This window comes from Lepidothrix coronata, unplaced genomic scaffold (genome assembly GCF_001604755.1).
Source record: "Lepidothrix coronata isolate B3197 unplaced genomic scaffold, Lepidothrix_coronata-1.0 Scaffold158, whole genome shotgun sequence".
Taxonomy (NCBI): domain Eukaryota; kingdom Metazoa; phylum Chordata; class Aves; order Passeriformes; family Pipridae; genus Lepidothrix; species Lepidothrix coronata.
The window spans coordinates 723909-739364 of NW_016690338.1; the positions used below are offsets into that span (position 1 = coordinate 723909).

At 39.9% G+C, this 15456-nt stretch overlaps 1 protein-coding gene across 2 annotated transcripts in view; it reads right to left on the reverse strand.

Moving 5' to 3' along the window:
* The window catches only part of TRIO (trio Rho guanine nucleotide exchange factor), a 248016-nt gene that overhangs the window by 116756 nt on the left and 115804 nt on the right, over positions 1-15456 (reverse strand). For both annotated transcript variants that reach the window (XR_001877064.1, XM_017829066.1), the window contains exons 12-13: positions 7700-7869; positions 6621-6795 (exon numbers count right to left, since the gene is read on the reverse strand). Coding sequence is in view for 1 of the 2 variants with exons in the window: in XM_017829066.1 (XP_017684555.1) it covers positions 6621-6795; positions 7700-7869 (345 nt within the window). In the remaining variant the exon portion in view is untranslated. The remainder of the gene's footprint in view (positions 1-6620; positions 6796-7699; positions 7870-15456) is intronic.

Consider the following 15456-nt stretch of genomic DNA (forward strand, 5'->3'; position numbering starts at 1 on the left):
GCAATCCTCATTGATCAACGCGGGTTGAGTTCTTATGGCACAGATCTGATGCATCAGTTACTTCAAAAAAGTCTGTCTAACTCACATTCTTCAAGTCTGTAATCAAATTTTTTTTCAGACTTTTCAGCAGAGTTTTGGCACAAACTATTGGAGTTCATTGGGAAAGCAAAATTATAAATATCAAGAAGGAAGTACGGCTTAGTTCCAGCGTTCTACAATTTCAGGAGTAGGACAAACTGATGTGAATGGTGTTAAATGACAAGAAAATACCTATTTATGCAGCAAGACACAATAAAAAGAGGTTCTGACTAAAGGGGCATTAGCAACAAAGTTGCTGAGTGCATGTCAGCAGTGTGCCTTGGCAGTCAGGAGGACCAACCGTATCCTGGGGGGCATCAGGCAAAGCATTGCCAGCTGGTCAAGGGAGGGGATTGTCCTTCTCTGCTCTGCAGTGGTGCAGCCTCACCTTGAATGTTGTGTGCAGTTTTGACCATAGAGATGTTAAGATAGATATTAAGCTTAAGGAAGATATTAAGCTCTTAGAGAGTGTCCAAAGGAGGGCAACGATGATGAAGGGCCTTGAGGGGAAGACATATGAGAAGCGGCTCAGGTCACTTGGTCTGTTCACCCTGGAGGAGACTTAGAGGAGACCTCATTGCAGTCTACAACTTCCTTGTGAAGGGAAGAGGAGGGGCAGACACTGATTTCTTCTCTGTGGTGACCAGTGACAGAACCCAAGGAACGGCCTGAAGCTGTGTCAGGGAAGGATTAGCCTGGATATCAAGAAAAGGTTTTTCACACAGAGGGTGGTTGGATGTGGAACAGGCTCTCCCCAAAGAAGTGGTCACAGCACCAAGCCTGATAGAGTTCAGCCGGTGTCCGGATGACAGTCTCAGGCACATGGTGTGACTTTTGGGGATGGTCCTGTGCAGGGCTAGGAGTTGCACTTGATGGTCCTTATGGGTCCCTTCCAACTTGGCATATTCTGTGATTCTGTGATAAATATTTAACCAAAGTCATTTGCTGTCACCAAAAGAAAGATGCCAGTACCCTTTCCAAGTGGCCATAATACCTCTGAAGTTACTGAGACAGTTAAACTACAAGAGAAGTTCCAGGAAAACAAGCCTTCTAGAAAAAAAACAGAATTGAGGAGAAAGCAAAGTTAAATCATCTGTATAAAGTTTCTGTAGTCAGTTACAATCTTTCTTGAAGGCTTTTTTCCATTCTGCTCACATGGCACCGTAGAAAAATGGACGCATCAAGCAATTAATTTTAAAATTGTGGCACCAGTGAGTTATTTAATTTTTTAAATGTGTTCTGCAAAAGTTTCACTTGATTCACTAAGTATTCAGGTTTTCACACCATGTCATGAATGGGAGATACCAAATTATTAGGGTAGCTATTTACAATCCTTAATCCTGATCAGCTAGCTCTACCACAGTGAAAAAAGGCAGAAACTCATGTTTCAGGGGTAACACTGAAAACAGAAAAGCTGATGGACAAAGTATTCAGGAAGATATATAGGTAGACATATACAGATATATAGAAGACACAGCTTTTAGCCACTGCTTGAAGCTTCTTTCATCTTTCTTGCACGGGCTTTAAACATCACACACACAATCTATTTAGAGGGAATACCACTCGTAATCCCTAAACACACACACACAGGCTTCATCTCCCACAAAATCCTTAAAAAGTTCCCTTCATATCCTTTTTGCTCGGTCCATGCCGAACATGTCTCATCACCTCTCTCTGCTCTTCCTCTCCTTTTAATTGATCTGAAATTTTTAAAAAACTTCAAGTTTTCCTGACAATCCAGCCTGCTTACTTTCTGCTACCCTGCTTTTCTGTTCTTGGGCACCTCAGACCTGCTTTTCCAACTTGTCTTCGAAACTCTATGTTCATCCATTATTAAAAGCAGTGGAGGTTATCTAATGTTTGTTTCTTCATCCACTGCACTTAGGGAAGTTCTCAGAAATCAGATTTAGCATCTTATTTTCATCCAGGTCAGTAAACAACATTCAAAGGTTATCCCGAAGAAATAATTGTAGTTAGACTTTGTGAAACTGAGAAATCTGAGCATTAAAGAAGGTTGTGAAACTCCACCATCAAAACACCACCTTTCACTGTCTTGCTAAACACCATTACAGAGTGGATTAGGATTTAACATGGCACATTTATGACACTGTTTTAAAAGCAAAGCCAGTCCACCTCCCTTCAGAACAGACACCAAAACCTTACCTCTCTTACTAGCAAATTGAGTGGAAATAAGTAAAACACACAGTAAGCTCACAATATGACACTGCTGTGGTTGTCAGTATTTTAATAATAATGAAAATGATTGTAGTCCCCATATCCTCTTGGTCTATCCTAACATTCATTCTACCTGAAAGGAACGACAACTAATTTAAGAGGTCAATACTGCATGTCACCTCAGTCGGGAAGTTTCAGTGATAGTGCCTCCAAAGAACAACCACCAACCATTAGGAATTGTAGCTCCTTCCCATGCTATTTCATACAACCCCATGGTTAAGATCAAGGCACATACATTGTTTAAAGCAGCTTGAAACACTCTGAACAAAAACAATACATTCCTTTTCCCCTTCGAAATACCAGGAAGCCCACAACTCAAATAAATAATGCTAGCATATTCCCAGACTCATTCAAAAGATAAATTATCAGCGACCATCCCAGCCAGGTTCCCTAACAATGGCAGTAATCCTTACATTTTTTTTCAGCAGTAATTAGGTAGTGCAAGGTGATCTGTTTCACCCGTTGCACCCACTGTGCAAATCTGAAATGCTCTGAGGTAGAATTAATACCAAAAAACCATGCACCGAGCCCCCTCTGCCCACACTCGTCAGTGATTCCCCTCAAGTTCTGCTTTACAGACAACACTTTTAGGGTAAGCAGGCTCCTATTTTGTTTGTAAAGTTTTGTCAAGAAAATTAGTAGTAAACAAACAGAAAAAAGATTAATGACTAATAGACATCTAAAGTAACTGAATCACAAATTCATACTGTTCTCAGGACATGGACATCCCAGTATAAACACGGCCTAACTACTTACCATAGCGTTTGTTCAAGAAGTTCCTAGTGCAGATTCTGAGCTGCCTGACATTCCCATGTTTTGTCAAACTAAAGGTAACACTGATAGAAAATAAGGCAGGGTATAAATCAGAAGGGATGCCGACTCTTTTACACCAAGTGGAAAAGAAATAAAGAACCACGGGTCTCTTCTCAAAAGAGTCTAACTAGCATTCCTGGTATCAACTGAGCACTAACCAAGACCTGGAAAATATTATGTGCTGAGGAGAAAGAAAAAGGAAAAATGGGAAAGGGAGAAGAGTTAGGTCTCTGTGATCCAGCACTTTGCATCCTCGTCTTTTCAGCTGTGTAACTTAACAGGCATCTTGTAAGTGTGGTCCAAAAATAGAGTTGAGATAAAGTTGTGAGTTGAAAAGTGTGTGGTATGCTCTGTGTAGAGCTCTGGCATAGGCCTCGAGGCATTTAAGTTACAGACACGCAAAAGTGCACAGACATGGATGAAACAAACACATTTTGGACTGCATACGTTGCCACCAGTGTTACCTTCTCACTGGCTAAGTTCATACACATCTTCCTCACACCAGCAAGGGACTCTTCACCTACACTATTTTGCTCATTCTTGTCTTTAGTTAATACAGGCATTTACGAAGGAGTCCTTCAAATATCTCACAACCAACGGCACTTAAAATCCTGCTAAGGATAGAGAAGGTCAAGTTTGTATGCTAAGAGCAGGGGCAAAGCAGATAGTACTGCAGTTACATCAATTTCAGAAGAGCAGGAGTATCTCAAAAGCTGTAAGATAAAAGAAACAGAGTATTTTATCAGCAAATAATAAAGGGAGAGGAAGGAGAAGAAGGGAACTAACCCTGGCAGCAAATCTTACCACTGCCCTCAGAAGCACAGCTGCACGGTATGATCCTGCAGTGCTAGAAGTGCCCTTTCTCCCATTTTAGCCTATGTTATTTTGCAAGCACTAACAGAAGCTAAAAACACTACTTGCCTTCCAGAAAAGCTGTCCTCAGAGGATACTCTCCTGAATGAACTGCCTTTACAGGCAAGTCTTAATTGACTGGACCAGTCACACAAAATCCTCGAGGAAAGAGAAGGTCAAAACAAAGTCCGCAAATTCCTAGCTGGCATCTGGCTCCTCCTCATTATCAAGTTACTTCAGCTGAGCTACTCCTTTCAAACAACTGACCTGAAACTAGTCCCCACATTTTCTTCCTGGAAGTTCCTGAACAGATGTCTGCCTTCAGGGAGAGGGAAAAGAGAAGTGTGCTTTGCTGAGGAAGCAGAGAGGACATGGACAGAGACAGCAAAACAATAAACATTTTGCTGAAGACACTCTGCAGCCAGGGTAATTTTCTTCCCTGGAGGACTCTTCAACAATCTAAAATAAGCACAATTTTTATTTCCAAGTTGTATAGACAAATTACACCAACTCTTTCAACAACTGTAATTGGTACTTTGCTTTACGTTGTACATATCAAAATGTAATGCATGCCAAGTATCAGCTTTAGAAAAAGCAAGACCTGCCAAGTGTGTGCAGTTTTGGGCAACACAATCTGAAAAAGACACTAAGCTATTAAAGAGTGTCCAAAGGAGGGCCACAAGGATGGTGAAGAGTTCAGAGGGGAAGCTGTATGAGGAATGGCTGAGGTCACTTGGTTTGTTCAGTCTGGAGAAGAGGAGACTAAGGAGAGACCTCACTGTGGTCTTCGACATCCTCACGAGGGCAAGTACCGATCTCTTCACTCTTGTAACCAGTGACAGGGCTTGAGGAAATGGCATGAACCTGAGTCAAGGGAAGTGTAGGTTGGATATTAGGAAAATGTTTTTCACCCAGAAAGTGGTTGGGCACTGGCACAGGCTCTCCAGGGAAGTGGTCACAGCACCAAGCCTGTCTGAGTTCAATAAGCATTACACTTTCATGTACATGGTATGATTCTTGGGGTGCCCTGTGCAGGGCCAGGAATTGGACTCAATGATCCTAGTGGGTCCCTTCCAACTCAGTATATTCTATTCTATGAAGTTCGAGTTTGCAGCTTTCCAGTGAAAAATCTTATGGGCACCACTAAATAACAGTACAAGAAGTACTACTACCTATACAGATGTTGTCCTGCACTGCAGGACTAGAACACATCTGTTAAGCTGGGCTCCCACAACCAGCCTTTTGCTCTTGTAGAATCCTGGCTTATGTAACCTACAGAGTTAGTTTGAACTTCACTCAAACATTTATCACAATTAATTCTTCCATTCATTTTCTTGGTATGCATTGCCCCACATCTGTCATTTCCTCAGTAAAAGTGTTATGAGAACATCTCACAGACATGGAGCACTGCAGATTACTCCTGCAAAGACTGTAAGCATATTTGAGACATAATCAAAGTAGCAAACTCTCTGCAGGCCACTGTGAATTGTAAAATTGCAAGAAAAATCTTATTTTTCCTTTACACCAGAGTTATTACTGCAGAGCACACACTCTCACTTCCTCTATGGGCACTGATCAAGGAACTGAGTCTGTCTATTCCTGCATTGCACTTAACAATGTGATTAGCTAAAACAGACTTCAGCAAAGACATCTAATCCTGATTTTAAGACATAAAAACACTAAAACCTGAGAAGCTATCACTTCTGCCAACTGCCTCTTCGCCTTTATACCAACCAATCAAGACCTTCATAAACAGTTGCAGCTTTTACAATACACAAGCAAAGAGGTAGAATTATCATTGTAACTCCTGATTTCCAAATCCTTGAGATAAGTCGTTATACACTCAATCATAATAATTTACCAGTAGATAACCCTGAACCTTCTGAGGCACCAACTTGGTATCAGTCACTGTGTACAGCACTAGTGGTTTTACAAAAGTCATATGAACTTAGCTGAAGCTTTATAATGCAATTCTATTAACCTAAGCCCCCTGTGGAGTTTCATGTCTCTTTGTACGTGTCTCTGCACACAAACAGAAACTCTACAACTGATAAGCCGTAACTCACCTTCAAAGCTTGAACAGTTTTATAGGGGTGTGGCACTAGAACTGCTTTTGAATTATTTCCAGGGGTGAAAAAAAATCTTATTTAAAAAAAAACCAGACAGCCCATACAACAACCCCAAAGATTAAGATATAATTCCAAACACTACTTGTAGCTACAAAATGAAAAAAGACTGCTGGTTTGCAAAAGAAAGAGAAGAGGGGTGCTACTACAAAGCACCAGTTTAGAGAGTTTGTACAAAACCATCTTGCAAGTCTTAGTCATAATAACTGTAGGCATACTAGATATATCAAGGCAGTTTGATATTCGAACCGAACCTACCAGACAAAGCAACTGACACATCATGATTTTACTAGATGCTTGCTTAAAGATGCACTGAGAGCCAACCAGAGCTTGAGTTATTATCAAAAAGCTCAGCTCTGCACTCTTCTGACACTTTCACATACAAGACAGGTCAGGCAAGAACTAAGTCTATCAGTCATTTGAGCCACATGCTACTGCAACCACGCAACAATCTCAGCATAAACGTTTGTACACTAGAGAAGCCCGTGCAGTTCAAGCCCAAAAGCAGACACTCACATCTATTGCATCTCTTTCAAATATGCGGAGCTGCAGAAACAGCTCAAGTTTGATCTTGCGTTCTTGAAAAAGCTCCTCCATCTGAGATTGGGCCTCATCCAGCTGCTGCAGAACTGTCTCTATGTGGTTGATCGAGCTGTTATGGGGGGTCTTGTTACTAGAAATGGCAGAATCCCTATTTAAAGCAGAGAACGGGGAGGAGGAAGAAAAAAAGAGTATTATTGAATAAAACCCCATACAATTTGGACGCTATACATGACCACAAAATATAAGCCTGTTTCAGATAAGGTTAGTGCAAGCCATACTACACGAAAGCTAAATCTGTACATCTTTGTAAATAAAAATTTGAATTATGCTTTAGTATTTGAAAGAGCATTAGGAAATTTGATTAATTTCATTTTTTGGTCTATCCATCATGTAAAGACATTCTGTTTACAGGAAAGGTAAAATTTCAAACCAGAGACAAACCCTTCCATTGTGAAAACAAGTGGCATGATAACTATTTACTGAATCTTCCTAGCAGTAAAAGAAAATCCAAATTAGTCGATTAAAAAAAATTACTTAATCTTTTACCTGAGTATAAAACCTGCAAATTCAGATATGCTAATCTTCTGCAGAAAGGAGACATGTACCCAAGCAGCCGTGGCCCAAATTTATTTATTCAGATTGCTGTTGAATGAAATGGACTGCAAACTGATGGGCTTTACTACAGTGAAGTTACTTATCAGTCTACAAAACAAATTCAAGTGTCTCTTTATAAAAAGGCTGCTGCTCAAAACTCCAAACACTGCATGTGTTGGAGCCCTGCATGTCAGACTACAAAGACATACTATTGCTCCTATCAAAAAGGTAGTTTATGTAAACAAAATCTCCTTCTTGTGGAGATAGTGTTTATAAGTTGAGCTTCCTGTAAATAGAGGTTAGAGTCAGTACTGCATGAAAAATCATTGTAGTCCTAATATTTACAAGCTTTAGTATAGGTCATATCTTGTACACATTACTTCTACCCTCAAAACAGAAAAAGCCTCACAGAACATCGGATGAACACGAGAAGAAATTGAAATAAGAATCTGTTTTACCTTAGTTGCTGTATAAGATCTTCACCTTCTTTTATGACATTGACTGTAACCTGCAGAGTGGTCTGTTGTTGTTGACCAAAACGTTTAATCAGGTCTTGAACAGCCTCCACAGACTCAGCATAGACATCATCAAGCAGTTCCTTCTGTAGCTCTTCAAGCCACGTCCACAGCTAAAGGAGAGGGAAAAAGCAAGAAATGTAAGCCCAAGGATCAGGCAGTCACTATTCCAAATCAGTCTCACTGGACAAGAGAAAACAGACTGAGGTGGCAGGGAAAAAGAGGATTTGTTTTTCTTCATAGAAAAATCCCATCTTCATATTAATGAAAACAAGCCTTTGTTTCAAATAGTTTTCGTTTCTTGGAAATACCAGGAAAGCTTTATCCGTGTTGCTAAGTCACCCTTTCTTTCCCATTTTCCTTCTACAGAACGAAGCGTATCCGATTGAGCAGCACAGAGTTCATAGCGAGAATCCCATCTGCAGCTCTGCGCGAGAGTCCCTGGGAGAAAAATGCTATGGTAACACTCCCTGAGAGAAGAGAGGAAGGAAGGAAGGAAGGAAGGAAGGGAGATGTATTGTAGCCACCATCAAATTTGCACTGCCAGGCTGACACATCCACACAGACAACATAACACTTTTCAGTGGCCTTCAAAAAAAGGAAAAAGAAAGGGCATTTTAGAAAACAAAATACAGAGACAAACCAGATGTGTGAAGTTATTGTTCTCTCATGTTGTGTTTGCCCCCTTGATTTCAATTTCACGCTATTACAACAAAAATCATCATAAGCAATTCTACCAGTTAATTCAGCACTTTTCCTCCCTGCTTCACATGTGCAAAACTGCTCCAAACTGCCCATGCGCTGCAGCTTACACAAAAATCCCTAGGTGTATACTACCCAGGTATCACTGTGGGTCACTTGAACCCCACAGTGATCTTTCCCACAATTTTATGAGGGAAGCTGTTGCATCCTAAGCTCTGTGTGAAAGTTACCATCTGACATCTATTGTAGAACTGATAAAAACGCTGCATGAAGAGAGGGAGCACAGCTATCTCCTGCAACACTCCCATGAGCAGCACTAACAGCACAGTGGAACAGCTGCTCTCACAGGAAACATTCAAACCCAGTCCCTCCTGTCTATTTTACCATCCCATCCCAAATACTGCAATTCCAAGAACTTTTATTTTTTTATCCTGATAGAATAACTCTGATATGATTGTAAGTATTAGTTCTTTTGATGACATTCAGTCCCTGCCTTTAAAAATTTTACAGATACATTGAACTTAATTAAAATGTTAACATTGCCAAAATACAGACACTAAGCAATCAAAACTGGCTTAATTTCAAAAGACAGAAAACCAAATGTTTTCTTTATTTTTTTGCTTAACATTTTCTACCCATTTCATGCTGCTGTTTGTATAATGTTCTGATCATAAAGGTTTCCTAACCACCAATGGAGCTCCATTAAAACAGAAAATTCAGTGAAGAATTCTAAATCTTGATTAATCAGTTCCTTTGAAGCTTTGTTTTAAAATCAAATGCTAGTTTTGTATCTCAGTCTTATACGCCTCCTGAGGTGGGTTTTGAGTAAAACAAGCTATAGGTTAAATTTTCACAATTGGGAAGAACTAATGACATTTAACCAGACTCTCTTCTACAAATCTACTACCCATCCTCCCCAAATCAGAACTGCCTATTCATACACTGTTATTCTGACTACTCTATGCTTCAAAGACAATGCTTGTCACAAATCTGAATGCAACTCCACAACCGTCAACACCACAAGCTTAAGGCACAGCGGTCTTTCTTATTAAAAGGAGCACAAATCAATAGAACTTAACAAGTGGGTCAGAAGCACTGTTCAACATTCATTCCAGCATAACCAAATGCAGCATCCGATTTTTTTTTTCCAAATGCATACTTTGGAATGCAACTTTAACTTGGAGACAAATGAAACTTAAGAGCAAGAAGTCTGACAATACAACCTGAAAACTTTACTCATGTTTCAATGCCTAGAGGACATGTATCTATTCCTCTTTTAGCTTATGAAGTTTATGTCTGAATCATACTAACAGGGCATTAAGTCAGAGACCTTCCAAGTGAGCTGGTATCTATCTACATACAACTAGTACACCCTGCAACTGTGGAAATACATACATTAGAGAGTAACACTTCGTTGTTTTCTGCAATGTGCTTGATGCTGGCTGGAAGAACTCTACACTTCATGCTTACTACGTTGCCTATAAGAGGCCCAACTTTCACAGATGTTTATAACACATTTAATGCCAGAGCAACTGGCACTAAAACCATTTTGAGTCTCTAGGACTATATCAAGTTTGCCCCTTGGATCCCTTAAAAGCACCCGTATTGCAGCTCAAGACAGGTCCGAGAATCATTTCAATTTTTTGCAATATGTTTTCTGCAGCTGTGTTGTGTTTGACCCACACAAGGAATACACCTCATCTCTCCATTTTTTATTCTTCACATACACTTCAGTCATTTCTATAACTGAGTGGAAAAGACCTAGAAGGAGCAACAAAACTTAAAAATGCCGGACTGGTGATGTACTGTGTGTGTGAATAATTCCCTTAAAGCTCACTCTGGATGCAAGAGACCAACCTAACACAGAACAAGTAGACTTCTCCCTCTGCATAGCCAGTTCAGGGCAACACCACCTGCCTTTAGCAGAAGGACATAGGTGCCAGTACAACAAAGTGTTATGCTGACTGACTTAGCGCCTGGCCAGCACGCCATGACTATAAACATAGTATCTTGCCCCCGGGGTACCAAAGGCCTCAAAAATGTATTTCATTTCCCTAGCTCATTAGCTGAATTGTCCACTGTTTGGGAAGAAAAAACATTTCACGAATGTGCAGCAAGAGAAGGAGAGTAATTAGTATGCATTACTTGCCTAGCTTTGATTCATACGCTGTTGAAAGTGGAACAATTTAAGCCATTTATGAAGTGACTAAACAGCTCTGTGACACTTCCATAGCAAAAGTTACTCTGATAGATTACCAAATAAGCTTTTTACACTTTTCCCCCAAGCAAGTTTCTGACAAACAGCTTCCCCTCAAAATAATCTTGGTGTTTATACACAAAAGTTATAATAAAGCCACCATAGATGAAAAAAAAAATGTCAGATTATTAAAGCTGGATACAAATTCATACAAACTGAGAGGAGCTTAATTCTTAATGGGTGGCAATAGCCAGCTGGCTTCTCTACAGCTTTCAAACCAGAACGAGCCCTGGATATACTGGAAATTACGTAAATTACCTTGTTTTCAGATACAAAATTAAGGATGAAGACTGTAAAACGTTGCACAGCAAAGCCACAAGAAAGCAAACAGTTTACAGCAGAGTGTGAATGGAGACTACAGCTTACCCATACATGTTCGGCAGTGCAGAACTGCAGATTTTACAGTGCAGTGACTTTTTGAGGTAACCCATTATCCATAAAAGAGAACCTGGCAACAAAAACCCACTGGGAAAAAAACCACAAACTTTTCATCATTAAGAAACTATTAACTTTCTCTTGGTGTGAACTCTGAGCAACTTCCAGTCATGTCTTTTTCTATTCTTTCTAAGAGACGCAGCATGAAGATCCATCCAGTCCTGCAACCTCAGTAAGAACTTTATCCAGTGGCAAGACAGCTGTATACATAACTCAATCCAGTCACAGGAGGCTTCTGATCTTTTCATCTGCTCTTTACATCTTATCTTATTTGGAGAGGGAAATAAAATTCTGAATCCCTGACAGGCAAATGTTTCAACCAGCAGATTTTTTTTTTCTTGATCTAAATATAGCACAGACTAAGAAACATCTGCTTGAATGAGCCTGCATCCTGTACTACCTCTTTCCTAAGTTCTTGGGAGCATGCCATTAGTCACTGAGATGGTATTATTTTAATTGTCTGTAACATCCTGGAAGTTGCAGTGTTTCCATCACGGGCCTCTATCCATTTAAGTCCCATCTCAGCCATCTCCTGAAAGACTGCAGTTAAATAAGACCCTTCTGTATTTTGCTGAATGTAATCAGAGAACAATTATTTTTGAGTTAATACTTTCCCCAGGAGCACAGAGATATTTTATAAGAGTAAAATATCCATCTTTCACTATTAATTTTTTCCTTTTTATAATAATGGCTTTTGGATATGAAGTCTGCCTTTTCAGCAGGCCGGGCAAAGAAAGGCACGCAGTTTCTGCATGTAAAAACTGCAAATTCCTCTTTCTGCCTCTGTCCCCCAGCACAGTGTTGCAGCATGTGTGTTACCACAGGCACAGTTACTGAAGGAGCTATTATTTGTACAGGGTCAAATGTCGATAGTATTTCCCAACAAGTATATCTAGATGCAGAAAGGGGCTAATGTGTGTATCTCTGCCTCTAAGCTTTGGCTTTCAGGACATGCAGCAGACAGAAAATGCATCTTTTTAAAAACAAAACCCGTAAGATGTTAAACCCCCTGGAGTTTGTCTTCCAGGGTCTTTCAGTGATATTCAGGATGTTAAATGCCTGTATTTTTTTTAACTAGACAGAATTATCTTTAAAAGCTTCAAATATCCCTATCTATTCTACAGTTATAAAGGAATTAATTTCCTATTCAGCATAAATTCATCCTTTAAGTGAAACCAAGTTGCTCACATCTTCCTAAAATTACACCAACTACTACTATCCTGTTAACATTTCTCCCATTTCTTACCCTAACAAGACAAAAATGTCTATACCTTAGCTTAATACAGTATAAAGGCCTACTTCTGCCTCACTTTTACCAAGCACTTAGTGCTATTTCAACAGCACTTGGACCTAAATTTCATCCCTTTTTCCATGCAAAGTAGCTATTGGTATTGAAAAGCTCAAGAGAGAAAAAAAGCTGCGCTGGGGAACTGGGTTCCAGTCCTACTGAAGCAGTAAGCCACAACACACTTGAGTGTGCAGCCACTGAATGTGTTTCTCATTTCAAATTTAAAAAGTGTCCTCCTCAGCTCTCAGACTCAAGATGATCAGCAAAAGACTGGTCAGAGACTGCACTTCGTATCTTTTGCCAGACCTGTCACATTGAGCATTGCTGTGCTATAATGACACAATTAAAATATTAGAGAAGCACAAGCCTGAGAGACAGAGCCTTTACACTTAGATGGGGGCAATCCAGAAGATGCTCTGTTGCCTGTAAAGGGCACACAGAGGAGAGGGCAGCCTTATTATGACATGCAAATTTAACCTGTAGACCACTGGCACAGAAGGATCAAATACCCAGGAGTGACAGACAACCACAAGAGCAGGTCTGTCATCTCAGGATTCACCCCAGGATGAAAGGAATGCACCACTGTGTGATGGACACCCTTCCATACTGGACAATGCTAAGGAGAGCATATTTCTGGCAGTGAGACAAAGCAAGACCATTATCAACATTATCAACAAGCTTTTTTGAACCAAATAGACATGCCTCATAGCTAGATCTGAATGTATGGGCAGCACTGTGGCCAGAGCAAGGCCTCCTCTGCCTTCCCCATGCACTGGCACCCTCAAAATGCTGCCACCTTTTTTCAAAATCTTGCACAGGTTACTGTTCATTATTTTGGTAATGAAGGTTTTTTATTTGAAAACAGCCAATTCCACTTCCCTTCCCTTTATTTCAACCATGGTCTATTCTAGAGCAAAATCTAGCTTAAGCAAGACAAAAAAAAGAAGAGACACATCTACTAACACCATTAAGCATACTGTGTATACATAAAAAGTGCTCTGAGCTATTTTATCATCAACTTGCCAGAATACACACAAAAGGTTATATGCAAAAAAAAATAACAGGCTTTTAAGAGATCATTCTCTTCCACTTACAGTCAGCCTGGTCTGTATTCCCACACTTGACTCCAGGTAGGAAAATATCTGTTGCTCTACTTTGGCACTACAACAAACACCTGGCTTGGACAGGATTTCAGTCTTCCCACTCATAGCTGCTGAGAGAGACATTTTGGAGAGAGTGTGTGTGTGCACATCAGTACTTTTGTGTGCGGAAGAGTTTGAACTCAGATCAAAACGCTGTTCATCTCTACTTTGTGACACATTTCACAGCAAACACTATTGAGACTCCTGCTGCTGTGTTTTGCACACAACCATTTCTGATAATTGATTATTTAAGAAATGTTATCTTTTATCTGTGCAACTTTTTTCTCCCCGTGTACTTGCCATATTATTAAATGTCAAAAGGCACAGAAGTCATAAGGGTTTCACTGGCTTGCAATGGTCAGTTTCAGGTGTTAAGTTGTATTTTATTCATCCTCAGGCTGGGAATCTGTCAGGACACAGTACTTTCAATGCAAAGATCCTGATAGGGATATTTATGATCCCAAACACTTTTAAAGCTTGCCAGTGCACAGCTTAACTTCAGTACATCACTTACTGAGAAGTTTGGCTTATAGATCGAAATGTCTTACTAAAAATCAAGCTTCACAACCTTACAACTTTAAAACTAGTAATAACGTAAAAGCATCACAATCTATATATAGCAAGCAACTGATTTTCTCAGATCACCACTAACCAAAATGAGTGATACCATTACACAACACTGTATTTCTGTTTTCCCTGAATACATCTTTTTTTTCCCCACCGAGAAACGTTGTCTACTGAGGTTAATCTATGAGGAGTCTGAGAACTTTTATGTTGTTTTTTCATGTTTGTAAACCACACAGACCTCTACCAGCTTGTAACTACCTCACTAAAAAACTTCTGGAAATGTTCAAGACAGACAGTATTTTCCATGTGCGTATTTTCCATGCTGCACACATACCACACAGCCGCTTTGTGCACAGGTATAGCAAAAGTCTGTTACTTCCAGGATGAGCGTTTCGTGGCAAACACATTGCTTCTGAAAGCAGAAACTGTGCTGATTTACTAAGCACGAGCAGAAAAAGAGTACTGTGCAGACACTGAAGGGCTGATGCTTCCCAGGGAAGCTGGGAAAAGTTGTAGGCAAATTCTGTGTCAGGTATAAAGGTTATGTAAATCTACGGGGAAGAAGTTGTATTGGAATGCTCTCATCCAGATGAGAAGCATTCATTCAACATGAAGTATTCTGGGGAAAAAAATAAAACACACTAAAACATCCTACTTCAAAAAAATCAAGGGATTCAATGGATATCAGAGCCAGGTTTCAAACTCTCAAAACAGCCAATAACTCAGACAAACAGCTTTTCTCAGCTCTGTGGCTCCCTCCAAACTGTCACATATAAACAGGGTTTTAACTCCTCATGTCTATTTTTTTACAAGGAAAACACAAAAAAGATACAAGAGACAAAATTCACCCTGAATACCTGAAGGGCAAAATGCATTGGTGGTGTTTTGATTTCTTTGAGGGTTTTTTGTGTTTTGAGGGTTGATTGGTTGGTGGGTTGGGTTTTTTGGTGTTGGACTTTTTTGTATTCTTTTTTTTTTTTTTTTACTTAACAACTGAAGCACCTCTTTCTGGTTCAACAGCTAATGTATTATCCTACTACTTGAACTCCTCTCTTCGCTAGCTAAGTGTGCACGTTAACTTCTTCACAATACAGCAGAAAGGTTACGTTGCTTACAGGTATGCACTAATTCATTCAGTGATTTCCCACATCCTGCTGGAGAAACACAATTCTCCTGCCAATAAAGCGTGGATGACTTTCAGGTTTAGGGCATTTTTATCTTCCATCTGCTTTGTGATGCCTTCTCAGTGCTCCACACGCATGTTTGATAACAAACAACATGCTCTTGAAAACAGATCAGAACACAGAAA